The sequence below is a fragment of the Rhinopithecus roxellana genome, chromosome 7 (assembly GCF_007565055.1).
Source record: "Rhinopithecus roxellana isolate Shanxi Qingling chromosome 7, ASM756505v1, whole genome shotgun sequence".
In the NCBI taxonomy this organism is placed as follows: Eukaryota; Metazoa; Chordata; class Mammalia; order Primates; family Cercopithecidae; genus Rhinopithecus; species Rhinopithecus roxellana.
Window position 1 is genome coordinate 3,447,766 of NC_044555.1, and position 27,204 is coordinate 3,474,969.

Here is a 27,204-nt window from a genome sequence, read left to right on the forward strand (position 1 = left end):
AAAAGTCTTACACAGGAGCCAATGAACCCAAGGGCAAACTCAGTATGAGCTGGCCAACCTACTAGTCGGCGAGATATGTGTAGATGCTGCCCTTGTGATCACAACATAGGAGCAGAAATAGACCAGCTCCATCTAGGGAAATTCACTTTGTTTCCTTTTATGTAGAAATAGAGATTAATAATCCAACAGATAAGTTTATCTTTACTGACAGCAATAAGACAATAAACATATCCAATCTAATAACCTACCATCTTAAAAGACCTCAAGAGTTCTACTGACATCATTAGACTCAGCACAGACTCAGGAAAAATATGGCCTGAAGATTTAACATTTAGCCAATATATTGCTTATAAATATGTAACTTTTATCTCAAAAGAAAGTATTCGTATGACAGTTTCTACTATTCTGTTGCTAAAGGACCATTTTTAAAATGCAGATATCTGTTGTGTTATTAGTGAAATATATTCAACAAAATTAAAATTAATATAAGTGATCGCAAGCTTGGAAGCATGCACTATAAATTACTGGGAAAATAAAAATTAAGAGCTCCTATCCTATACTACTGTTTATCTTGAAAAGTAAAAAATGTATATATTCCATTAATATCTACACATTTAATATAGCTATATGGGGGATGGAAGTGATAAAGTATTGGCAAACTGACATCTAAAATTATAGTATAGGAATATAAAAAAAGAAGTTTTCTGAATCTTTTGTTTAAAAACTGCTAGTCTTTAACTCTTAAAAGAGGGAGGGGCTAAAGGGAAAAGAAGCGAGAAAAAAGAGGAGAGCAAAGGACAGACCAAGAGAGACAAAGCAAGACTATTTTGTTACAAACAAAAGAGCTAAGTATGAAATTAGATGCTACGTTTTCTAACACACATGAGTCTATGTCAAGGGCAAACCACTTTAACTGGAAAGCAAAGTAAACAGAGACCTCTATTGAAAATTCTGAAAGACATAACTATCATGATAAAGAGATCTCAGAACAGTCGGTTATATATGACACTTCACTGAAAAAAAAAAAAATCTCTCCTCTTAAAAAATAGAACTACTCAGAAAATAGGCACTTAAGCATCAGAGAATGTACAGCAGAGAGAAGGAAGACATAACTGTGCCAACCAATAAGGTAGCAACCAGCTACGTGGCCGTTAAGCACTTGAAATGGGGCCAGTTTGAGTTGAGATGTTCTGTACACATAAAGACACACGAGATATTGGACAATTCATACAAAAAGAATGTAAACCTACTTCTACATTTTAAAATTTTGATTCTATGTTGAAACAATAATATTTTGAAATGGCTTTTACCTGTTCATCTGTTAATGTGGTTTCTAGAACATTTAAAATTAAATATACGGCTCATAATATTTTTCCATTGGATAGTGCTTATATAGAAGCTGGAAAAGGCTCCCATGTAATCCATTTGGGGAGAGAAAGAGATGATATGTTAGTAGTCTTAATAGCGACAGCATTTAAAAACATGTAAAGTCCTGTTGTGAATATTAAATCGAGTCCAACTTGAATTCCCCATCATTACCTGTGGGGAAAAAATGCATTGCACATATGTGCAGAAGTTGAACTAATGACATATATCTATTTTGGAAAAATGCTCAACTTGAGCCTTTAATTCCATGCCAACCAGATCCCACCTTTTTCCTATTCCCCGTGATCAATCTAAAGTCAAGGAGATAATGCAATCAGCAAAGGCTCCAAATTTTATTAAATGACATAGACCACGACAAAAGTAAGCATTTCTCCAAAATATGAACACTGGCAAAGGTGTCAAGAAATAAGACAGGACCCATGATATATGATGATTAACATACTAGAAATGGTCCTTCAGATAGTTAGAAGTGCAAGGAAGTCTGAGTATAACTTGAATTTCTAATGCCAACATATAAGTTGTTTCCTTAGTTTGAAATACAAGTATCTTTGTGATTGGGAATTCAATCAACATTTTAGCCCAATTCCCTATCAAAATCAATATTCTATCATCCAATCTAAATATGCCATTTAATTACTTCATGCCTTTTTGCTTATGCCACTTGCTCTGCTGTAAGTCCCTGCTGCTCAGGCTCCATTCTTACAAAGGCCACTAGGTGTGGTCTGACATGAGTGAAATAGATGGGTTTATAGGAATTTGATCTAAGGCCACCTTAGAATTTGTTTTAAAAGTCATAAATCTCCAATGAACCAACTGAAATTGGGGTCATTTTCATAAGTACTGCTCTATTTTTCACCTCCTGGACAATTGATTTATTTTCCAGGTCAGCTGTTTTTTTCTAACCAAATTTGTGTAAGTATAAACTACCACACTACAGAAATATTTACTAGAATGTAAGAGTTTTTTCTTTTGCTGAATTTTCCCTCTTTTTCTAAAAGTAGCTCTATCCACTTAGCAATCCTGTTTTCAAAATATCCTGTTAAACTATTTTATATTTAACTAACAAATAATAATTCTGTGTATTTATGGGGTATGTGATGCTTTGATCTGTGTATGCATTGTAAAATATTCGCTCATGTTAATTAACATATTAATCACCTCACCAACTTTTTGTTTGTTTGTTTCATTTTTTTATTATACTTGAAGTTCTAGGGTACATGTGCATAACGTGCAGGTTTGTTACATATGTATACTTATGCCATGTTGGTGTGCTGCACCCATCAACTCGTCAGCACCCATCGATTCATCATTTATATCATGTATAACTCCCCAATGCAATCCCTCCCTCCTCCCCCCTCCCGCCTCCCCATGATAGGCCCCAGTGCGTGATGTTCCCCTTCCTGAGTCCAAGTGATCTCATTGTTCAGTTCCCACCTATGAGTGAGAACATGCGGTGTTTGGTTTTCTCTTCTTGTGATAGTTTGCTAAGAATGATGGTTTCCAGCTGCATCCATGTCCCTACAAAGGACGCAAACTCATCCTTTTTTATGGCTGCATAGTATTCCATGGTGCATATGTGCCACATTTTCTTAATCCAGTCTGTCACAGATGGACATTTGGGTTGATTCCAAGTCTTTGCTATTGTGAATAGTGCCGCAATAAACATACGTGTGCATGTGTCTTTGTAGTAGAATAATTTATAATCCTTTGGGTATATACCCAGTAGTGGGATGGCTGGGTCCTATGGTACATCTAGTTCTAGATCCTTGAGGAATTGCCATACTGTTTTCCATAATGGTTGAACTAGTTTACAATCCCACCAACAGTGTAAAAGTGTTCCTATTTCTCCACATCCTCTCCAACACCTGTTGTTTCCTGACTTCTTAATGATTGCCATTCTAACTGGTGTGAGATGGTATCTCATTGTGGTTTTGATTTGCATTTCTCTGATGGCAAGTGACGATGAGCATTTTTTCATGTGTCTGTTGGCTGTATGAATATCTTCTTTTGAGAAATGTCTGTTCATATCCTTTCCCCACTTTTTGATGGGGTTGTTTGTTTTTCTCTCGTATATTTGTTTGAGTTCTTTGTAGATTCTGGATATTAGCCCTTTGTCAGATGAGTAGGTTGCAAAAATATTCTCCCATTCTGTAGGTTGCCTGTTCACTCTGATGGTAGTTTCTTTTGCTGTGCAAAAGCTCTTTAGTTTAATCAGATCCCATTTGTCAATTTTGGCTTTTGCTGCTGTTGCTTTTGGTGTTTTAGACATGAAGTCCTTGCCCATGCCTATGTCCTGAATGGTACTACCTAGATTTTCTTCTAGGGTTTTTATGGTATTAGGTCTAACATTTAAGTCTCTAATCCATCTTGAATTAATCTTCGTATAAGGGGTAAGGAAAGGATCCAGTTTCAGCTTTCTACTTATGGCTAGCCAATTTTCCCAGCACCATTGATTAAATAGGGAATCCTTTCCCCATTTCTTGTTTCTCTCAGGTTTGTCAAAGATCAGATGGCTGTAGATGTGCGGTATTATTTCTGAGGACTCTGTTCTGTTCCATTGGTCTATATCTCTGTTTTGGTACCAGTACCATGCTGTTTTGGTTACTGTAGCCTTGTAGTATAGTTTGAAGTCAGGTAGCGTGACGCCTCCAGCTTTGTCCTTTTGACTTAGGATTGTCTTGGCAATGCGGGCTCTTTTTTAGTTCCATATGAACTTTAAAGCAGTTTTTTCCAATTCTGTGAAGAAACTCATTGGTAGCTTGATGGGGATGGCATTGAATCTATAAATAACCTTGGGCAGTATGGCCATTTTCACGATATTGATTCTTCCTATCCATGAGCATGGTATGTTCTTCCATTTGTTTGTGTCCTCTTTGATTTCACTGAGCAGTGGTTTGTAGTTCTCCTTGAAGAGGTCCTTTACATCCCTTGTAAGCTGGATTCCTAGGTATTTTATTCTCTTTGAAGCAATTGTGAATGGAAGTTCATTCCTGATTTGGCTCTCTGCTTGTCTGTTACTGGTGTATAAGAATGCTTGTGATTTTTGCACATTAATTTTGTATCCTGAGACTTTGCTGAAGTTGCTTATCAGCTTAAGGAGATTTTGGGCTGAGACGATGGGGTTTTCTAAATATACAATCATGTCATCTGCAAACAGGGACAATTTGACTTCTTCTTTTCCTAACTGGATACCCTTGATTTCTTTCTCTTGCCTGACTGCTCTAGCCAGAACTTCCAACACTATGTTGAATAGGAGTGGTGAGAGAGGGCATCCCTGTCTTGTGCCAGTTTTCAAAGGGAATTTTTCCAGTTTTTGCCCATTCAGTATGATATTAGCTGTGGGTTTGTCATAAATGGCTCTTATTATTTTGAGATACGTTCCATCAATACCGAATTTATTGAGCGTTTTTAGCATGAAGGGCTGTTGAATTTTGTCAAAAGCCTTTTCCGCATCTATTGAGACAATCATGTGGTTCTTGTCTTTGGTTCTGTTTATATGCTGGATTACGTTTATTGATTTGCGAATGTTGAACCAGCCTTGCATCCCAGGGATGAAGCCCACTTGATCATGGTGGATAAACTTTTTGATGTGCTGCTGAATCCGGTTTGCCAGTATTTTATTGAGAATTTTTGCATCAATGTTCATCAGGGATATTGGTCTAAAATTCTCTTTTTTTGTTGTGTCTCTGCCAGGCTTTGGTATCAGGATGATGTTGGCCTCATAAAATGAGTTAGGGAGGATTCCCTCTTTTTCTATTGATTGGAATAGTTTCAGAAGGAATGGTACCAGCTCCTCCTTGTACCTCTGGTAGAATTCAGCTGTGAATCCATCTGGTCCTGGACTTTTTTTGGTGGGTAGGCTATTAATTGTTGCCTCAATTTCAGAACCTGCTATTGGTCTATTCAGGGATTCAACTTCTTCCTGGTTTAGCCTTGGGAGAGTGTAAGTGTCCAGGAAATTATCCATTTCTTCTAGATTTTCTAGTTGATTTGCGTAGAGGCGTTTATAGTATTCTCTGATGGTAGTTTGTATTTCTGTGGGGTCGGTGGTGATATCCCCTTTATCATTTTTTATTGCATCTATTTGATTCCTCTCTCTTTTCTTCTTTATTAGCCTTGCTAGCAGTCTGTCAATTTTGTTGATCTTTTCAAAAAACCAACTCCTGGATTCATTGATTTTTTGGAGGGTTTTTTGTGTCTCTATCTCCTTCAGTTCGGCTCTGATCTTAGTTATTTCTTGCCTTCTGCTACCTTTTGAATGTGTTTGCTCTTGCCTCTCTAGTTCTTTTAATTGTGATGTTAGAGTGTCAATTTTAGATCTTTCCTGCTTTCTCTTGTGGGCATTTAGTGCTATAAATTTCCCTCTACACACTGCTTTAAATGTGTCCCAGAGATTCTGGTATGTTGTATCTTTGTTCTCATTGGTTTCAAAGAACATCTTTATTTCCGCTTTCATTTCGTTATGTACCCAGTAGTCATTCAGGAGCAGGTTGTTCAGTTTCCATGTAGTTGAGCGGTTTTGATTGAGTTTCTTAGTCCTGAGTTCTAGTTTGATTGCACTGTGGTCTGAGAGACAGTTTGTTATAATTTCTGTTCTTTTACATTTGCTGAGGAGTGCTTTACTTCCAATTATGTGGTCAATTTTGGAATAAGTGTGATGTGGTGCTGAGAAGAATGTATATTCTGTTGATTTGGGGTGGAGAGTTCTATAGATGTCTATTAGGTCCGCTTGGTGCAGAGATGAGTTCAATTCCTGGATATCCTTGTTAACTTTCTGTCTCGTTGATCTGTCTAATGTTGACAGCAGAGTGCTGAAGTCTCCCATTATTATTGTATGGGAGTCTAAGTCTCTTTGTAAGTCCCTAAGGACTTGCTTTATGAATCTGGGTGCTCCTGTATTGGGTGCATATATATTTAGGAGAGTTAGCTCTTCCTGTTGAATTGATCCCTTTACCATTATGTAATGGCCTTCTTTGTCTCTTTTGATCTTTGATGGTTTAAAGTCTGTTTTATCAGAGACAAGGATTGCAACCCCTGCTTTTTTTTGTTCTCCATTTGCTTGGTAGATCTTCCTCCATCCCTTTATTTTGAGCCTATGTATGTCTCTGCATGTGAGATGGGTCTCCTGAATACAGCAGACTGATGGGTCTTGACTCTTTATCCAGTTTGCCAGTCTGTGTCTTTTAATTGGAGCATTTAGTCCATTAACATTTAAGGTTAATATTGTTATGTGTGAACTTGATCCTGCCATTATGATATTAACTGGTTATTTTGCTCGTTAGTTGATGCAGTTTCTTCCTAGCCTCGATGGTCTTTACATTTTGGCATGTTTTTGCAATGGCTGGTACCGGTTGTTCCTTTCCATGTTTAGGGCTTCCTTCAGGGTCTCTTGTAAGGCAGGCCTGGTGGTGACAAAATCTCTAAGCATTTGCTTATCTGCAAAGGATTTTATTTCTCCTTCACTTATGAAACTTAGTTTGGCTGGATATGAAATTCTGGGTTTAAAATTCTTTGCTTTAAGAACGTTGAATATTGGCCCCCACTCTCTTCTGGCTTGTAGAGTTTCTGCCGAGAGATCTGCTGTTAGTCTGATGGGCTTCCCTTTGTGGGTAACCCGACCTTTCTCTCTGGCTGCCCTTAAGATTTTTTCCTTCATTTCAACTTTGGTGAATCTGGCAATTATGTGTCTTGGAGTTGCTCTTCTGGAGGAGTATCTTTGTGGCGTTCTCTGTATTTCCTGAATTTGAATGTTGTCCTGCCCTACTAGGTTGGGGAAGTTCTCCTGGATGATTTCCTGAAGAGTGTTTTCCAACTTGGTTCCATTTTCCCCCTCACTTTCAGGCACCCCAATCAGGCGTAGATTTGGTCTTTTTACTTAATCCCATACTTCTTGCAGGCTTTGCTCATTTCTTTTTCTTCTTTTTTCTTTTGGTTTCTCTTCTCGCTTCATTTCATTCATTTGATCTTCAATCGCTGATACTCTTTCTTCCAGTTGATCGAGTCGGTTACTGAAGCTTGTGCATTTGTCACGTATTTCTCGTGTCATGGTTTTCATCTCTGTCATTTCGTTTATGATCTTCTCTGCATTAATTAGTCTAGCTGTCAATTCTTCCACTCTTTTTTCAAGATTTTTAGTTTCTTTGCGCTGGGTACGTAATTCCTCCTTTAGCTCTGATAAGTTTGATGGACTGAAGCCTTCTTCTCTCCTCTCGTCCAAGTCATTCTCTGACCAGCTTTGATCCGTTGCTGGCGATGGGCTGCGCTCCTTTGCAGGGGGAGATGCGCTCTTATTTTTTGAATTTCCAGCTTTTCTGCCCTGCTTCTTCCCCATCTTTGTGGTTTTATCTGCCTCTGGTCTTTGATGATGGTGACGTACTGATGGGGTTTTGGTATAGGTGTCCTTCCTGTTTGATAGTTTTCCTTCTGACAGTCAGAAGGACTCTCTGTTGGTCTGTTGGAGATTGCTTGAGGTCCACTCCAGACCCTGTTTGCCTGGGGATCAGCAGCAGAGGTTGCCGAAGATAGAATATTGCTGAACAGCGAGTGTACCTGTCTGATTCTTCCTTTGGAAGTTTCCTCTCAGGGGTGTACTCCACCCTGTGAGGTGTGGGGTGTCAGATTGCCCCTAGTGGGGGATTTCTCCCAGCTAGGCTACTCAGGGGTCAGGGACACACCTGAGCAGGCAGTCTGTCCGTTCTCAGATCTCAACGTCCGCGTTGGGAGATCCACGGCTCTCCCCAAAGCTGTCAGACAGAGTCGTTCACGTCTGCACCGGCTCCCGCTACTTCCCCTGTATGTGCCACATTTTCTTAATCCAGTCTGTCACAGATGGACATTTGGGTTGATTCCAAGTCTTTGCTATTGTGAATAGTGCCACAATAAACATACGTGTGCATGTGTCTTTGTAGTAGAATAATTTATAATCCTTTGGGTATATACCCAGTAGTGGGATGGCTGGGTCCTATGGTACATCTAGTTCTAGATCCTTGAGGAATTGCCATACTGTTTTCCATAATGGTTGAACTAGTTTACAATCCCACCAACAGTGTAAAAGTGTTCCTATTTCTCCACATCCTCTCCAACAACTGCTGTTTCCTGATTTTTTAATGATTGCCATTCTAACTGGTGTGAGATGGTATCTCATTGTGGTTTTGATTTGCATTTCTCTGATGGCCAGTGATGATGAGCATTTTTTCATGTGTCTGTTGGCTGCATGAATGTCTTCTTTTGAGAAATGTCTGTTCATATCCTTTGCCCACTTTTTGATGGGGTTGTTTTTTTCTTGTATATTTGTTTGAGTTCTTTGTAGGTTCTGGATATCAGCCCTTTGTCAAATGAGTAGATTGCAAAAATTTTCTCCCATTCTGTAGGTTGCCTGTTCACTCTGATGGTAGTTTCTTTTGCTGTGCAGAAGCTCTTTAGTTTAATGAGATCCCATTTGTCAATTTTGGCTTTTGCTGCCGTTGCTTTTGGTGTTTTAGACATGAAGTCCTTGCCCATGCCTATGTCCTGAATGGTACTACCTAGATTTTCTTCTAGGGTTTTTATGGTATTAGGTATTCGCTCATGTTAATTAACATATTCACCTCACCAACTTTTTTTTTTTTTTTTTTTTTTTTTTTAAACGGAGTCTCGCTCTGTGCCCAGGCTGGAGTGCAGTGGCGCGATCTCGGCTCACTACAAGCTCCGCCTCCTGGGTTCACGCCATTTTCCTGCCTCAGCTTCCCGAGTAGCTGGGACTACAGGCGACCGCCGCCACGCCCGGCTAATTTTTTTTTTTTTTTTTTTTTTTTTTTTTTTGCATTTTTAGTAGAGATGGGATTTCACCGTGTTAGCCAGGATGGTCTCGATCTCCTGACCTCGTGATCCACCCGCCTCGGCCTCCCAAAGTGCTGGGATTACAGGTGTGAGCCACCACGCCCGGCCCAACTTATCTTTTTTTGTGATGAGGATATTAAAATCTATTCTTTTACTAATTTTGAAATACAGATTTTTATTAACTGTGCCCACCACGCAATACAAGTGATCGCTAGAATTTATTCCTCCAGTGTAAGTGAAACTTTCTAGCCTTTGATCAACACCTTTCCTTTCCCAACCTTCCTCTCCCCCCCAGTCTCTGGTAACTACCTTTCTATTCTGTTTCTATAATTTGACTTTTTTTGGATTCCTCATGTAAGTGAGATCATATAGTATTTGTCTTTCTTTGCCTGGCTCATTTCAGCTAGTGCAATGTCCTCGAGTTCCACCTACATGGTGGCAAATCACAGAAATGCCTTCTTTTTAAAGACTGTATAGTATTCCATTGCGTATATATACCATATATAGACATTGGAATATATATATAACTATATATGTATATCACTATATATAATCTATATATCACTATATATGTATATCACTATACATCTACCTATATGTGTGTGTGTGCATATATATATATATATATCACATTTTCTTTATCCTTTCATCCTGTGATAGACATTTAGGTTGTTTCCACATCTTGGCTGTTATGAATAATGCTGAAATGGATATGGCATGGACAACAAAAGCAAAAACAGACAAATTAGATTGCATCAAACTAAAAAGCTTCTGCACAGAAAACAAAACTATTAACAGAGTGAAGAGGCAGCTCACCGATCAAGAGAAAATATTTCCAAACCAAATATCTGCTAAGGGGTTGATATCCAAAATATATAGAAAACTCACAGAACTCAACAGCAAGAAAACAAATAACCTGATTAAAAAACGGGCAAGGGATATGAACAGACATTTCTTGAAATAAGAGGCACCAATGGCCAACAGATACGTGAAAAAATGCTCAACATCTCTAAACATCAGAAAAATGTGAAAATCACAATGATGTGTTACCTTACATATGTTAAAATTAGAACAGCCACTTTCAAAATGATGAAAGATAAATGTTGGAGAGGCTGTGGAGAAAAGAATACTTGTACACTGTTGGTGGGAATGTAAATTAGTACAGCCATTTTGGAAAACAGTATGAGGTTCCTGTCACATAATTTGTGTGTGTGTGTGTATATATATATGTGTGTGTGCGTGTATGTATGCATACACGCACACACTATGTATATATACGTATATACATATATATGTATAGCTTTAACTTGGCATTTAGCGAGTTTTCCCATGATTCTTGAGGTCAGTGAACAATTCTTCTATCTCACAATAAGCACATAGCTTGCTTAAACAAATATGTCTGCTATTCTTGCTCTTGATGGTATTGATAAAAATAACACAATTTTAAAAGGAACATTTACAGTTTATCTGTCTTCTGGAGTGAAGGAGCAATGCAACAGAGTATGTGTCTACTGGAACAAAAGATTCCTTTGCGTAGATGTATTAAAAATAAAATTTTAAAATAAAAAAATTTAAATTTTAATAAAGTAAATGAGGTCAATTTCCTGACCTGCAGCTAGAAAAGTTAGTTCACATCAATCTTTGTTTTAATTCCCAGTCTCAGCATCCTAACAGGGAGGGGTAGAGACAAACCACAGAGCTTGAAATTATGGCCATGGAGAGCATCCTTGCTGCCTATCCTAAAATTTTCTTCTACTGTCTCTGTAAGAGGTAAATGTTATTTTCTTTCAATCCTCGCAAGAATATCTTCCCCACTACATCTCCCCAGATCGTCACATCTTCAAGGGTTGAACTGGTTTTCCTTAATCTTATCACAACTGTAGTTTAAGGTTCAGTGGACTCTCCTCTGTGTGGCTATTCTTTCCACAAGTCTTCCTGCTTCTCCTCAGACGTGTATTCCATTTCTCCCTTACATACCAGCTAGAGGGTTTTTCAAAAATACAAATAAGGTTACTTAATTTCCTCAATTGAAATTCTTTTGGAAATGTCAACTGCTCTTAAATCCAAATCTCTTATAGAAGTTCATGGGGGCCTTGAGCCATTCTACCCTCATCTTGTCCTTATCTTTCCTTGATTTTTTACATTCCAGCACTTCTGGCCTCCCTTATGTCTTTTGGACATACCAAGCCCTCATTCTTCACCTTTGGTTATTTGTGTTTCTTTTCATTTCGCCTAATGTCCTTTCTCCAACTTATCACACAGCTGGCACCTGCACGTTCTCCAGGTTTGGCTCTAACATCATCTCCCCAGAATCATGGTTTCAGACCCCAAAGTAATTATATTCTGTAATAATATTCAGATATTCAATTTTATTATCTTTCTTTCAATAAGCTCCATGAAGACATATTGCTCTTGATTTTCTCCACCAAGTATATTACCTAGTGCCCAGCACTCTTATGGCATATACCAGGTGTTCAAAAATATTTCTTGAATTTATTAGTGAATAAGTGAGCAAGACATTGTTTTGAAAGAAATCTAATGGTGTAGAATAGAAGAGAATCATTTTGAAACTTTAGGACAGACAAAACACTGGCTTTGTCATAACTAATACTGCCATTTTCTCCATTTTTGCAAAACTAAACCAAACCAACAAAATCCCTAATAATCATGGTGACATGATTTCCACATTGCTAATGAAAGAAACTCAAATTATATCACAAACATTTTTCCTTACTTACATTTAGAAATAAGTGTTCATTTTTTTCTTTGTTGAAACAATTATCTACAACAGACTAGATGCTGTGTTTCTATATTCATCTAGCATATAACATGGGTTTACTGGTCTTCAGTTTCTAGTTAAGTATTTTATCAATTGTCATGGGAAACAATTCCACCCCCTCATCCTCTCAGACCTAGGCAACCACTAATCGTATTTCTACCTCTACAGATTTGCCTATTGTGGTCATTTTATATCAATAGAATCATATAGCATATGGTCTTTTGTGACTGGCTTCTTTCGCTTAGCATAATGTCTTCAAGGGTATTCCATGCTGTCGCGTGTATCAGTATTTCATCCCTTTTTATTACTCAGTAATATTGCCTTGTATAGATGTGCCCATTTTCTTCATATACTCATCAGTGGATGGGCATTTGGGTTTATTCTATGTTTTGGCTATTATGAATAATGTTGTTATGAACATTCATGTATATGATCTAGTTCTTACAGCATCCCATTATCCATCCTTTCAGTTATTCAAACCCCATTAGCTTACCTGTGATATAGGTGTAATAAAAAACAAATACTCAATGTGTTTCTCTCTGAGAGTTAGGTAAAATGATGTACAAATTAGTTATGTATAGACTAAAAAGTACTTTGAAAATAGAAAGAATTTTATCTTTTTATATTATTTTCTCATATCACTTATGTCAGATAACAACTACCAATTCCTTATACCATTTCTCTCCACTGAAAGTATATTTTAAAAGCCAGGTTTCTGTGTGAAAAAGCTAGTTTAAAAAAGTAAAGAGGAAATAAATGCCAGTATGGGTGCCTAGGCACTTCCGTTAGCTCTTATTTCCTGCATACTTAATATGTCCGAAGTACTGTGGAGTAATACAAGAAATGAGATTTACTCCCTGGTGCCAATTTGGGGACAATGCTTACACATGTGCAATTATTTGAAGTAATTACAAATTAACAAAATAAACTGCTATGTAATTTCATATGCTATATTTTTCATTCACTATATATATTCCATATTTAATTAAAGGGTTATTTATTAATCTAGACAAGCATTCCAAAAGGGTGAATAATAACATTAAAGATGTGTTGGTAAAGTGGAAATGGGGACAATTTATTTAAATATAAATGCAGTGAAAAGGTTAGGAAGATTTATAAACAATCATCATGTGTAGGTATGCAATTTAAAAAAGAGAAGACAGATGATAGTGATAGATGGATGGACGGACAGCTGTATGAACAGAGATGATATACTATTACATATTTATACTATAGCATCATAGACAAATCTCAATTATCAAACCTTGCTATTCTGAACATCTTTAAAGTAAACGATAAAAAGTTGAACTTTAATATGATTAAGAGGTATATATAAAGTAATTTTCCAGTGGAAAGACACATTTGCCCAACAATTACTGCATAGCCACTAAGTGTATTTAACTTTAAGGGGGGGGGGGTTATGTATTTTATGACAAGTGAAAATACATTATTGTTAAATAGGTCAATATTTGAAAATCTAGGACATTTAAAATATTTTCCCAAATTGATTTTACAGAGGCACAGCAACGAGTATACTGAAATCCACTAGAGGGAGCTGGTATTATTTATAAAGTTTTACTACCTGTACAGGAAAATAAACCTCTTAGCAAAAATGACTTTGAAGTACAAAAAAAAAAAAAAAAAAAAAAAAAAAAAAAAAAAAAAGTATTTATCCTTTGTTTTATTTAGTTCATTTCATTTTCATAAAAATGAAAAGCTGGGAAATGAGAAGAGCTTTGTGCATCACCACATTAATTCTGGAAATGATATTATATGGTGAATTCCTTAAATATTTAAAAAGAAAAGCAATAGGATAATGTATTTTCCAACTAATTAAAGTTGTAGTAGAAAACAAACACATGTTCCTGTGCTCATAACAAATTTGGGGCAGAGATTTTTTTCAGAAAATTACTTTTATCTTAATGCCTTCAAACCCAATTTTACTCAATAATTTTTTGTGTGTGCACATGAACACATATATGCATGTATATAGCGAATCAAAAACCCATTTACTATTTCATAAAGGTGGTCATGAATCTGTCTCTGAAAATAATTTTTGTCTTAAAATTAAGTTGATGAGTAGAGATATTTTGGAGCAAATACTATGTATTAACATCATCTTATTAAAGCAATTCAGTAAGAGACAAAAGAAACATCTTGAAAAATTTGCTAGTCACATGGTATGAATTTGCATAATTGCTCCACTTTTATCTTTTATCATCAAAGGAAAAAATAGGATTTATGTAATTATAGTGATCCAGTAGTAAAATGTAGCCCAAAGAATAATTTGTCCTTTGCTTAGTTTCAGTTGCCGCATGTATGCTAAAGCTATAATACTATTCAGATAAACTGACAGAAGTATTAGAAGATGCCTAGCAAATATCTTTGTATGTACAGCGAGCTAGACTTAATGAAAGTGTATTCATATGACCTCAATTGCTCTTTTATTTTCTTCTATATTCAAAACATCTGATTTTGAAATCTAGAATCCACCAAGGAGAAGCTACGCCCATATAAAACATCTTTTATTTGTTTCTCAAAGTCAGAAATGATTGTGAGGACAAAAAAAATCTAAAGACAGCTTATCTGCTACACCGGTATTTCATTCCTTGTTAATATAGGTTGTAGGGAGAACGGTTCCATTGACAGAAATCATTGTTTCATGTTAGTACTTTCCGGATTTCCCCACAAATAACCAATTTGGAAAATGTCAAGTTAGCCATTTTAGGCTTTTTACTTACTTGTCTGTAGCTCTTTCTCTCTGGCCTGCACATCAGAAAAGACTTGGTTAAAATGATTTGTAAAGGCCACAAAATCTGCACCCAGGAACATGGGTCCTTGTCCTTTCTCTTTCAGGGCTATGCTTTGAATTTTTAATCGTTCAATTTGAGGTTGAAGAGCTGATAGCCTGTTGACTTCATCCTGTGCCATAGAATATGGAAAGTAACACTTTTACTTTGTATACGTTACATTTTGTAAAAGAAGGTATTAAAAAGCAGTAAGGCAAGTTTAGCTTAATACCCTTGACAAATATCTGATAAAAAACATCCATGACAGTGTAGATAAGCCTCTATCACAGACCATCCATTTAAGGATACGTTGGCTCTTTGTTCAGTATGCATCATCCTATATAATGATATTTAAATTTCAAGATGACATAATGTAGAGCATTAATGGGTATGAATGTGTGCAGTGGAAAAGTACTATGCATGACCTTCAATCCTTTCCATAAATCAAACATAGGTGTTTGGCTGCTCCCCTTTTACATCAAAATGATGTGCCTTTGCTTCAAATTCTAAGCTCACTCAACAATATTTTCTCTTTCATTTGTGCAAAATACAAATTATATATATAACTACATATGTGTATATGTGTATACTAAATTATAAATATATTTTGATATAATTACATAGATTACATACAAACACATATATAATATATATAATACTTATATGTGTGTATATATACACACACATATAAAAATATATCTATAATCTTCTATCCTTTGTATGGTCTCATTAGTTCTCCTGACCAAACAGGCAACCGCCACTTTTTTTTTTTTTGAGACAGAGTCTTGCTCTCCTTGCCCAGGCTGGAGAGCAATGGCACGATCTTGGCCCACTGCAACCTCCACCTTCCAGGTTCAAGTGATTCTCCTGCCTCAGCCTCCTGAGTAGCTGGGATTACAGGCGCCCGCTACCATGTTCAGCTCTTTTTTTGTATTTTTAGTAGAGACACAGTTTCACTATGTTGGCCAGGCTGGTCTCAAACTCCTGACCTCATGATCCGCCCACCTTGGCCTCCCCAAGTGCTGGGATGATAGGTATGAGCCACTGTGCCTGGCCAATTGCCACTATTTAAATTACTGTGACTCTCCACATTTCTTCTTGTTGTCCTGGCATAAGTATTAGTAGCACCCTCTTTTGCTCTCCATAGTACCCTGGATTGTATGATAAAATCACATGAACACTTGCTACGCTGTCACTAGCTCACGCGGCTACGGGTCACCTGAAATACGACTGGTCCAAATTTAGATACATTGAAAGTACAAAATACGTTTAATTCTGAAGAAAGCTGAGAACATAATCTCAAAGTTTTAAAATAGTGATTGAACTTTGAAATAATACGTTTGATAAATCAGTTTAACTAAAGTGTACTAATGAAATTCATTTACTGCTTCTTTATCCTTTCCTAATGTAGTTTCTAGACCATTTTAAATTACATATGCGGCTTGAAGTCGTGGCTAGCACTGTATTTCTTTTGGTCATGCTATTCTCTACATAAATGTTTTCATGCTCTTGTTTCCAGTGAAGTAGGAATTTTTTGTATTTAATGCACATATAATTTGAACTGAGAAAGTTTTCACTGCCCTTTTTAAAAGTGTTATTATCATGGCTGCTTATTTATAATTCATATATATGCAGTCTTTAGAAAAAAATACTTCAAGGTTACTATTTAATATTTAAAAACAGGATATTTGAAATTTAAAAATTGGAACATGAGCCTATCAGAAGAGAAAATGGAAAGAATTATAGCAATTCTAAAATGAATTTAAATCTGAGCTTCCTGAAAATCAAAGTGAAAAGGCAAAAAAAAAAAAAGAAAATGTATTTATGGAAGCACTCATAATCTTTTGGAGAGAGAGTAACTTTTGTCTTAGGAGTGGCTGAGAAATTTATCACATAAATTCTGTCATGGTTGCAACACTAACTAATGCACAATGCCACTTATTCTCATGTTAAAAAATATAAATACAGCTTTCAGAGGAATGTGTTTATGTGGTTATAACAGTATGAGTTGATTCAGGTAAAATATTCTCTGATGATTCAATCTTTTTGGTGGGTGAAGATTAAAGATGTTTAGCAAAATGGGGAGATGGCCTGTATTTCTCATTCAAATATAAATCCTCTCAAACAAGCGCTAGAAAGTTGGTATATATCCACGGATAAGAAATAAGACAAGAGGTAAAGGGTAATATTCTGTATTTACAGTACAGAAATATATACATATATTTTGTATACTAGATTTACAAATGGCAGCACTGGCATCTACTATGAACCTGATTTATAATTGGTCTAGATACAGGGCTGCCATTCTTCCTGTTCAGGTGGCTATAGAAAGAGCCAACATTATGGCCAAGTGTGCTCTGAAAAACAAAGGGGACTTTGAAACTAATAAAACATTTGGGCAAACATTCAGTTGAGACCTTAACGTTCTGAGAATAAATCATAGAAGACATAATTTTCAACTGAAGTATTCAGCATTGGAAAAGATGTTAACAATCAGCCATTATCTCCATAAAAGGATTTGGTATAGCTGGTCCTCCAGAGTATGGTATCTACTTTAAATCTGTTTATCCTTTAAAATTATATGCTTATCTCATGGAAGCTTTTGTATTTTTCTCAGGAAAGAGTTCATGAATTTCTTCCAATTCTGATAAGGCCCTCTAACCCCCAGAATATTAAGAACCAGTTCTGCCAAGCATTAGAATATGAGCTAAATATGCACTCTAATGTTATAAAACTTCTCCAAGTAAAAGAAAATGCTGTGAAACATGTTATAATTTATTTGCCTATCACTAATTACAGCAGAACAGTATATATATTTGCCCTTGTATGAATAATATTAAGCTTATCTTGCTAAATATTTTACCTAAAGTGATTCTTCAAATTAACAGGCAACAATGGGTCTGAGAGAAAGAGTAAGGGGTGATAAAGAGGTGATAACAGAATTTGGAATTTTGTGGCTGGATGCAGTAAAAGAAATATTTTCCCTTAGGATGACGTCCTCAACCTCCAGACGATATTTAATATATAAAACTTCTGGTGATCTCCATTTGCTTCTCAAATTAAACCAAGATACTAGCAGGTCCCAGAAGTCAATGGTTTGTCTCCTATATGCTTGCCTTTTCCTCTTCAACTCTCATTCCTCTGCCCCGCTACGTTCAGCATTTACAATGGTCTTCATTCAGGTGCTTGGCCTTTATTGCTCCCTCTCGCCATGTTCCTTCTGCCTGGAGTCTTTTGCTTCACTGTTCTCTTACCTAATTCCAACTCATCACAAAAGTCTCAACTCAAATGCTCCTCTCTCAAGGAAGATGCCCTTGGTGGCCCTATCAGGTTCGTTTTTTCGTGTTAGTCATTCTCCCTAAGCTTTGCATCTTTGTATACAACTGATCCTAGTAGGAAATTTAAAAATATTGATTCCATTGCTTTATATCTCTCTCCTCTGCTTTCCATAAATACACTAAAAGCAGGGTCCTTGAATGCTCACTATAATATTCCCAAAACTCAGTGCTATGGACTGAATGGTGTCTTCCAAAATTCACATGTTGAATGAAGTCCTAACCACTGGTGAGATTGCATTTGGTGACAGGACTTTTAAGAGGTAATAATGTTTATATGAGGTCATCAGGGTTGGGGGGGGTGCCTAATCCCTTAGGGATTGGTGGCTTTATAAAAGGAGGCAGAGAGAAAGAAAGAGAGAAAGAAAAATAGCCCTCTTTCTCTCTCTCTTCATGTATACACACAGAGGAAAGCCATGTGAGGACAGAGTGAGAAGTTGGTCATCTGCAATCCAGGAAGACAGCCTTTACCAGAAGATGAAGCTGAACCCTGCCAAACCTTGGTCCTGGACTTTCTTGCTTCTAGAACTCTCAGAAAATAAACCTGTGTTGTTTAAGCCACTCAGTCTGTGGTATTTGTTGTGGCAGCATGAGCTGATTAATACATTTAGTAGCATTCTTAGAAACATTAGAGACACTATATATATATATAATATATATAATAGTAACAATGACAACAGTTTAGGCTATTTTCATTATTATACAGCTCTTGTTTTCTTACACTTGAAGGCATAATATCTTTTCATCTCTTTCTCACACCCTTTTGTCCACTTATATCTTGTTTGCTCCTCCAGATCCACTATCCACTCTTCTCCTGTAACCCAGGAGACTGATATTTACAGATGACAGTTCCTTCTCCTTTGCCTTACGATTAAGTTTAGAGCCCTGACAAGATTCTGGAGGCAGGGAAAAAAGAGAAGTGGGGTGTTTATTTTTCTGACTCCATTTCTATGAGGATTCCTTAAGCTGGCCATGCTGCTTTTACCATGAGGATCTGACTCTCTCCTTCTGAGTTTCTATAACTTCTCTCTCCCTGATCCTTTCTGGCCTACAAGAGGTAAGAACTCTGAAGCTGGGTTACTACACTATCCCGTGTGGTTCTTCTATACACCAGCTACATTTAAAAAATATCTCTTTGTAAAGAAACTTTCCTCAAATTATCCTAATTTGAGAGGTCCATCAGTTTTAAATATTTTCCTTATGTATCCAATTATATCACATCCAAGCTTGTTGTTGACCCGTGTTTCTAACTATTTCCATGGATTCCACTTTTTCAACATACACCTATGTTTCACTAGTCGCAAAGAAAGAGTTCCTAGGTAGAGGCCATTTTTTATAGGATACGTGTGGTTTCCACACTCCTAATCTACCTCATGCTTTTGCAAACTGACACATCAATTAGCTCTGTGTAACTACGCTAAATACAATTTTAGAATCCGGGTATCTATGTCTTACATATTTAAACTGATTTTTGTTGCTTACGTTTTGAACTTTATTGTGCTCAGCTAAATCCTTAGAAGGTGAACGTTTCCTTACTAAACAATTTGTTATTGTCTTCTTGGAAATTGCCAAGAAACATCTATTAATATTCTCCAAACGGGAGGAGGAAAGATTCTTACCTTACATATTTTTAACTGACTTTTAATTGCCGTTGGCTCTAATGGGGTGGTGGGTTGGATTTTCAACCAGTTTTCAGCAGTAGTTGTCATCTGCTCCAATTGTTGTAGCTGATTATAGAAAGTGATGATGTTGTTCTGATACTCCAGCCAGTTAAGTCTCTCACTTAGCAACTGGCAGAATTCGATCCACCGGCTGTTCAGTTGTTCTGAGGCTTGTTTGATGCTATCGGCATTAACACCCTCTAGAAAGAAAAAATAATAATAATTAAATATATCCCCTGAACCCACAGACTGAAAGAAATGATCTGAAAGCCAACACATCCTAATTATAAAAGTATTCACCACATGAATGATCTCAAACCAAATCAATTATTTTCTAAGATATAAATGTGTAAATATGATTTCAGATCATTCATTGTAATTATTAGACTTGTATCACAATAAAGATTATCAATGCCATCAAGTAATAAATAAGACATAAGATGTAGAAAAGTAGAATGTATTTAAATAAAATATTAAATAAGAATTTAAATAAAAACAAAAGTGCTCAAAGCTCTGATGGGAGCTGGAAGGCTGATCATGAACAAGTAAGATTTTGGATGTTTTCAGATACATTTTAAGTATCATGCACATTACTCAAATATACTTCCCCGAACTAACTTACATTTTTAATTTTTAAAATGGGCTTGGAAATTAGTTTAAATAGTATTTTCATCATTTTAAAAAGAGGAAAAAAATTATCCAAGATTAACTATTCTTTATTTCATTTATAGAAGACTAGAAATAAACAGACTGTCAGCTGGGCGTGGTGGCTCACGCCTATAAGCCCAGCACTTTTGGAAGTCGAGGCAGGTGGATCACGAGGTCAGGAGATCAAGACCATCCTGGCTAACACCGTGAAACTCCGTCTCTACTAAAAATACAAAAAATTAGCCGGGTGTGGTGGCAAGCACCTGTCATCCTAGCTACTCAGGAGGCTGAGGCAGGAGAATGGTGTGAACCCAGGAGGTGGAGTTTGCAGTCAGCCGACATTGCGCCACTGCACTCCAGCCTGGGCAACAGAGCAAGACTCCATCTCAGGTTGTCCATAGATCCAAGTAAGTAAAACAAGTACTAGGAAAAATACTCTTTCTAATATGAAACATTTTTAAACTTATAAATGTAGAAGTTCATCTGACAGTTTTAAAATCATCTATAGTAATACCAAACCCAGAAAACTTTATCAAGGGAAAAATGGAAACACAAGCACATCATTGTCACCATTACCATTCTGGAGTACCTACTATGTACCATGGAATATGCTATGTCCTTTCATATATGATGAATGTCAATCCAAGTACATATTATTCCACACATAGCATGAAAGCATGGCAATATCATGCTATGCTATGGGTTAAAATATTCAAATTCTCTAAAGTTAGTTTACAAAATTTAGACTTTCTTAGATTTATTAGCTTATGTAGTTTTCTTAATGACAGAATATAAAAGAGAAAATAAATATGATATGCATTTTTAAAAATAGCTACATTAGCACTGGTAACTTTCTTATGCTTTTGAAATACTGAATATTTAAATGTTTTATAGTCTCTCATTTACCTACAGGGATCTCAAAAGAACATGAACTCACTATAAGTTTCTTTCTCTAGGTTAAAATACCTAAAAGGTAGAAGAGTAGGTTGGTAGTAGAAGAGTAGGTTGCCTAAGATAATCTACTCTTATAAATGTTCATTTCACTTAATTTTCTGGTAATATAATTTAGTTAAAGGGAAGCTAAGTTCTTAAGAAGTCTGAAGAGCATCTCTAGAAACATAAGGCCTATGGTTTCGTTAAGTTGTACATGCCTCCCACTTTATCTTTTTTAAAGACTAAAAAATATATAGATGTGAATTCAACAACTATATTATTTTATCCTCTTTCACTTCCCTCTGCCCTGATATTCTAATGTTCTATTTGCCATAAAGATATTAATGTTGCCAAACCATGTCCCTCAATTCATTTGAAACACAACTGTAACTTTACTAATTTCAAAGCATAATGCTTCTCAGGATTGCGGTGAAGGAGACAAACTTTGCAAATATTATTGTCAACTATTTTCCCCTCCTTCTTCCTCGATATATTTTTAATGAGATACAACTGAAATAACAGAATGTAGAAAGAGAATATATACATGGCTCCACATATCTAACTATAAAAGAAGTCCGTGGTTTGCGGGAGCTAAATATTCTAATATCCTCCTAATACTTAAGGAAGAAATTGGTCTTATTGAGACATCTGCACATGTGGTATGACATGCTGTTTTTGATTGTTGGATTTTGAGGAGTGATCAAAGATTGTACCAAAATATTTTTTAAGTGATACCATTAAGTAACTGTAGTTAGAAAATGACCACATTTGGTAAAAAGCATAAGAGAAGAATAAGAAACTTCAATCGTATGAGCACTCTGTTTGTAAAAAGTATTATGATAAAACCTTAACATTTCTGGAAAATTAAAAGGTATAATTAAAAAATATACTGGACAGAATTTTTAAATTATGTTACTTAATAACAAAAAAATGTGGCACGGATCTAAATGATCAGATATTTAGGAGAAATATTTTTGGCATATGTTGAACTTGAACAAGTAGTTAGAAGTCCACGAAGGGTGAAAAGTCAACATAAACCAGCCATTAAATAGTCAAAAAAGAAATGCTAAATTAAAGGGATCAATAGACTGATGCTAGATTGAGTTTTATTTAACACTTGTCTAAATGAGAAGGGAATCCAGAGAGAAATCACTCTGTGTCCCTGAGAAAGGTCAACAATACAAATTGTAGCAAATGAAAAAATGAAAAAATAAAAGTGTAAGTTGATTTTCAATATGGATATGTTAATTTTGTAAAACGATAAAATTATAGTGAAGTACCAATAGGTTCTGCAGTATCTATTAAAATCTAGGGATGGGTTTTAACGAGTCATTGTTGATCTTTACACAAAACTCTTTGTTGTGTCCCCAAAAAATGTTGCAATATATCACTGTAAAAGAAATTTAAATGATGAAGAAAAGTCAACTTTGTACAAATTCATAACACTGATATTTATAACTGAATGCAGGCAATTAAAATGCAGTGATAGATCAAAGAACGACTTCCATAATAGCAAAAAGGGGGAGGCAGGCAGAAAGGCAGAGAAATGACCAGTGAGAATTCTGATGTTAAAGAGATAGGAGTTCAAATTTGATGCTCCTTACTAGATGTGTGAAATGGGTTCAGTTATTTAATTTCACTGGATCTCATTTTCCTCAACCATGAAATGAGGATTAAAAATAGAATCAACCTCATAGGATACTTATCAAAGTTCTGAGTTAACCTATATAACTTACTTATAACAAACGCTCACACATACTAGGCAACAAAGACATATTAGACAATGTCATATAGAGGAAATGAAAAAGAATATTGAGAAAACAAGAGACCAGATCTCTTGTGCAAAAATTAGGGGGAGAGGGAGTCTTCTTAATGACTGCAACAGACCATGTATAAAAAGTTCATAATACTATTTTAAAATTAGTCCTAATTTTATATAATACAGGACTAATATGGGATATAGAAGGTGTATTCATACATTTCTTAAAGAAGTTTTACCAATAACCAGGGATCCTTTGAGCCCAGGAGTTCGAGGCTGCAGTGAGCTATGATTGCATCACTGTATTCTAGCATGGGCAACAGAGCAAGACCCTGTCTCTGACTAAAATAAAAATAAAAAGAGTTTGAGAATTCTGGATTCTGCCACATTTATAATCATTTGAGACTGAAGTTACAAAGAAACCAAAAATTCTTAAAAAATGCAGAAATTTCTGTTACTAGAAAAGACATAATGTTGGCCACAGATAATCAGAAGTCGTGTTATGAAGGATTTGTATGCAAACACTGTATTAATTCATTGTGAATATGCTGCCTGCTCAATAAGGGCATAAACTGTCCTTCTAAGCTATAAACTCCTCTAGAAAATGTCTCCACTGGCAGTATCTGATAGAATTCTCAGCTTGGAGTAGAAAGAAAATAACTACACTGTATTCATGAACTCATTCAATACCAAATCAATAATGTACTCTATATGAATATAAAAATTATGAGACCAATGTACACTGAAGCCAAAAGCCATATACAAACAAGCACACCATCTCTCTTGCATCAAATTTGCTTTAAAATACTTGGGCAGGGGATGGGAAGCACTGTCACGTGTCACATTACTTAATGTATCTCTCTTAAAATTAGAAATGCTATTACTTCAACTTTGTAAATTAATTGACCATCTAGATGCCAGGACTACTGTCGATTTTCTAAGACCATTAAAACCTTTCTAGAATAAAAAAGGTTTCAAAGTGTTTTCCAAGAAAATAATTTTGTTATTATATATAATTGTTTTATGTGTATTTCATAGAATTATGCTCCTTGGCTCGATGGAAAATTGTAAGTTTTTTAAGAGTTTTTAAGTGTAAATATCTGAAAAGTTTTAGGTATCAATCATCTGAGCATCTGTTTTCTAATTTTGTGTTAGCTATTTAAGAATACAAATACTAACACACCAGGCATTATGAACAATACTTACGGAAACCATTTTGTCGTAGCACATTAGAATCTCAGGGATAATGGATCATAATCCATTCACATCTCATATTCTAAACAACCCCTGAAATAGTCTATGAATAAATATATTGCACCCAGAGGAAATGGATCATTACTTGAAGTGCATCCATTAATTTTATTACTTGTGTACAGTGCATAACAGACTGTTAGAATAATTTTAATTGTGCACCACCTTCCATGCAAGTACTTCAGAACTGCCACTTAAAGTGAAGTATTCCTCATCAACTATATTCATCATTAGCCATGAAGCCAGGGTAGAATAATGCAAAACCAGTGTTTCCAGAGCTCTTGAATTAAAAGAATATTTGGAATAGAAACTTAAAATAAAGCTGCTAATAAACAGTCTCCTATTTTTGTTGCACTTTAAGGGAGGGTTATTACAAGTTCATTCAGCATTCAATATAATAGCCTAAAATGTAAAAGAGATATATTCAAAACCCTTGAAGACAAGTTCTGAGGCTAAATTTTAGAGGCTTCTGTGACCACACTGACTTAAAGTAATAGCTTTAAAAATTAATGGTATATATGAAAGAAATATCCCTAGTGAGGGCAATACAAATTTTACTAATATAGCCCTTTAGATTTTTTTTATTTTCAAACATCATAAAATTAGAAAAAAGTCAGATTTTTACTCATATTTGTTTTTACCACTCATTTCCCACAACAACAGTGACAACAGTCTCCTCCTTTCACACACATGGACACACACACACATCTGCACATGGGAGTTCACCTGCACATGCCTGCCATGCGCACACACACCCACAGAGGCTCTTCCTTTTGGAGATCAGAGTTAAACCAAGAAAAATGTGCCTGTCAATTAACAACATTTATTGAATGTGAACTCTGTGTAGAGCATTATACTGAGTGTCATGTGGAGAAAGAAGAAATATAAATCAAACTGCCCAGTACTGAGAAAGGAATAAGAGAAGAGGAAATATATATGCAACTGTGAAAGGCTACTCATTCATGATGGAGGGACTGGGCTACTACAAATGGTACAATCTCCAAGCCACATTTGTATACAGACTATTTGCAATATGTCTTGCCCTTAAAATATATGATTAGAAGAGCTGCTGTTACTGAAAACCTTTCCACTGATCATGAGAGTTTTAGCTTTGAGATGAGCCAAACTCTCACCCATCTGACAAAACGTGGTTGCCCACCTCAAATAACATAATTCATGTGAAATTATCTAATAAGCTATGAATCAAAATACAAGAAATAAAAGACAGTTACTTGGTTAATGTTATAGGTAAGAAGAGCCCTCATCAGTGTTATTCTGTGCCATTTAATTACAACAGTTAGCATACTTATTATTAGGTATCACCTTAAACACTATAATCTAGTACTGAGGGAATGATAGTTTTGAGATGTTCTTTAGTCTAATATACTAATAATTACCACTTTTATTTAAACATGTCCTTAATGTGATTGTCTTTAGACTCTTAATTAACACACAGAAAACTACAAATAGGAACTGAAAATGAACCACAATTTAATGTAGAAAACACAACTAATCTTATTAGATAATTATAGTATCTCCTCTAGAAATTATGGTGAAAGCATCTTATAGACTAAAGAATGAGAACCTGAGCTATGCCTAAATATGTTTTCAAATGAATGTTGTGATATGACCATATTTTGGTAATTTCAGTATTAATATGGAAAATCAGTTTATCTAAACTAGGCTTTCTGTGTTATACCTGATTGATGAGACTGTATGTACTCATGCAAGAATACTATTTTACAGAAAGGATTACATCTAATCCTAAATAGATAAAAATAGATATACGTTTAGGTATAATCATATGTATATTATTTTAGTTCTAGGTTGTCCTAAAACTCCACAATCTCAGTAATAGACTGAAAGGCCTTGGTCTTGATAAGCATCCGTTTAAAGACTGTTCAAATTAAAATCTTAGAAAACCATTATTAGTTAGCGATATTATTAAAGCATTAGAAAGATTACTTACTGTATTTAATGGCTAAATTTTTCTAAATTTCTAAATTATTTACATTTTGTATTTAAATTAAGAAATGAAAAAATAAACCTTAAATAAAGTTATATCATCCCATCTTTGTTAAAAAGTAAGATGAAGAATTTGGAAACTCCCTCTTCAATATACACAGCTACAAGAATATATAAATACATCACTGGCTACCTGATCTAGCCTTTCACTTGCCCTCATTAAGTTAACAGCTTCCTGAGACCAGGGTTATGATCCTAATCTTACATATTGACGATAAGCCGCATGAAAATTATAGCTATCCAAAAAAGTCTTTAGTAAAAAGAGGTACTTTGCACCATCCAATATTCTGTCATATTTATCCAACCAATTAATGTTGACATAAGAACAGTAAATTAATTTTAATGTTAGTTCAAACAAAAAAATACAGCTAAGATAGAGATAAATCAGTTAAAATTTATACCAAAATTTCATGCCAAAATGCCAGAAACATGATTTTTTTTTTTTTTAGTTAACACTCTCCTTTTAGTAGCTTCTCTTTTTAGTCTATGATCGTGAAAGATCACTTCTACTCTGACCAAAAGAACTGGAACATCCATAAGGAAAATGTCCATGTATAGTTTTAAAGTAGGCAAGCAATTTGGCCAACTCCTTTCTTTGGTTAAAAATTCCAAATAAATTAGTAAGAATCTCTTACTGTCTATAAACTCTTAATATATAAATTATTGCTGTAAAATTAATGAGATGGTTAATATTAACTGTTTTAAAATTCTGCATGCAACTCTTCACATTTGATAAAATATAGTCAAAACGAAAATTATCTTCCAATTGATCATAAAACTTGTATGTGACACTGAAAAACTGTACATATGTTAGTAGACA

General features: G+C 35.4%; 1 protein-coding gene across 3 annotated transcripts in view; it reads right to left on the minus strand.

The window, feature by feature from the left end:
• DMD (dystrophin) overlaps nt 1-27,204 on the minus strand; it is a 2,245,117-nt gene that overhangs the window by 1,477,947 nt on the left and 739,966 nt on the right. For all 3 annotated transcript variants that reach the window (XM_030933724.1, XM_030933725.1, XM_030933726.1), the window contains 2 exons: nt 19,727-19,968; nt 14,725-14,905 (listed from right to left, as the gene is read on the minus strand). In XM_030933724.1, the coding sequence (XP_030789584.1) occupies nt 14,725-14,905; nt 19,727-19,968 (423 nt within the window). The remainder of the gene's footprint in view (nt 1-14,724; nt 14,906-19,726; nt 19,969-27,204) is intronic.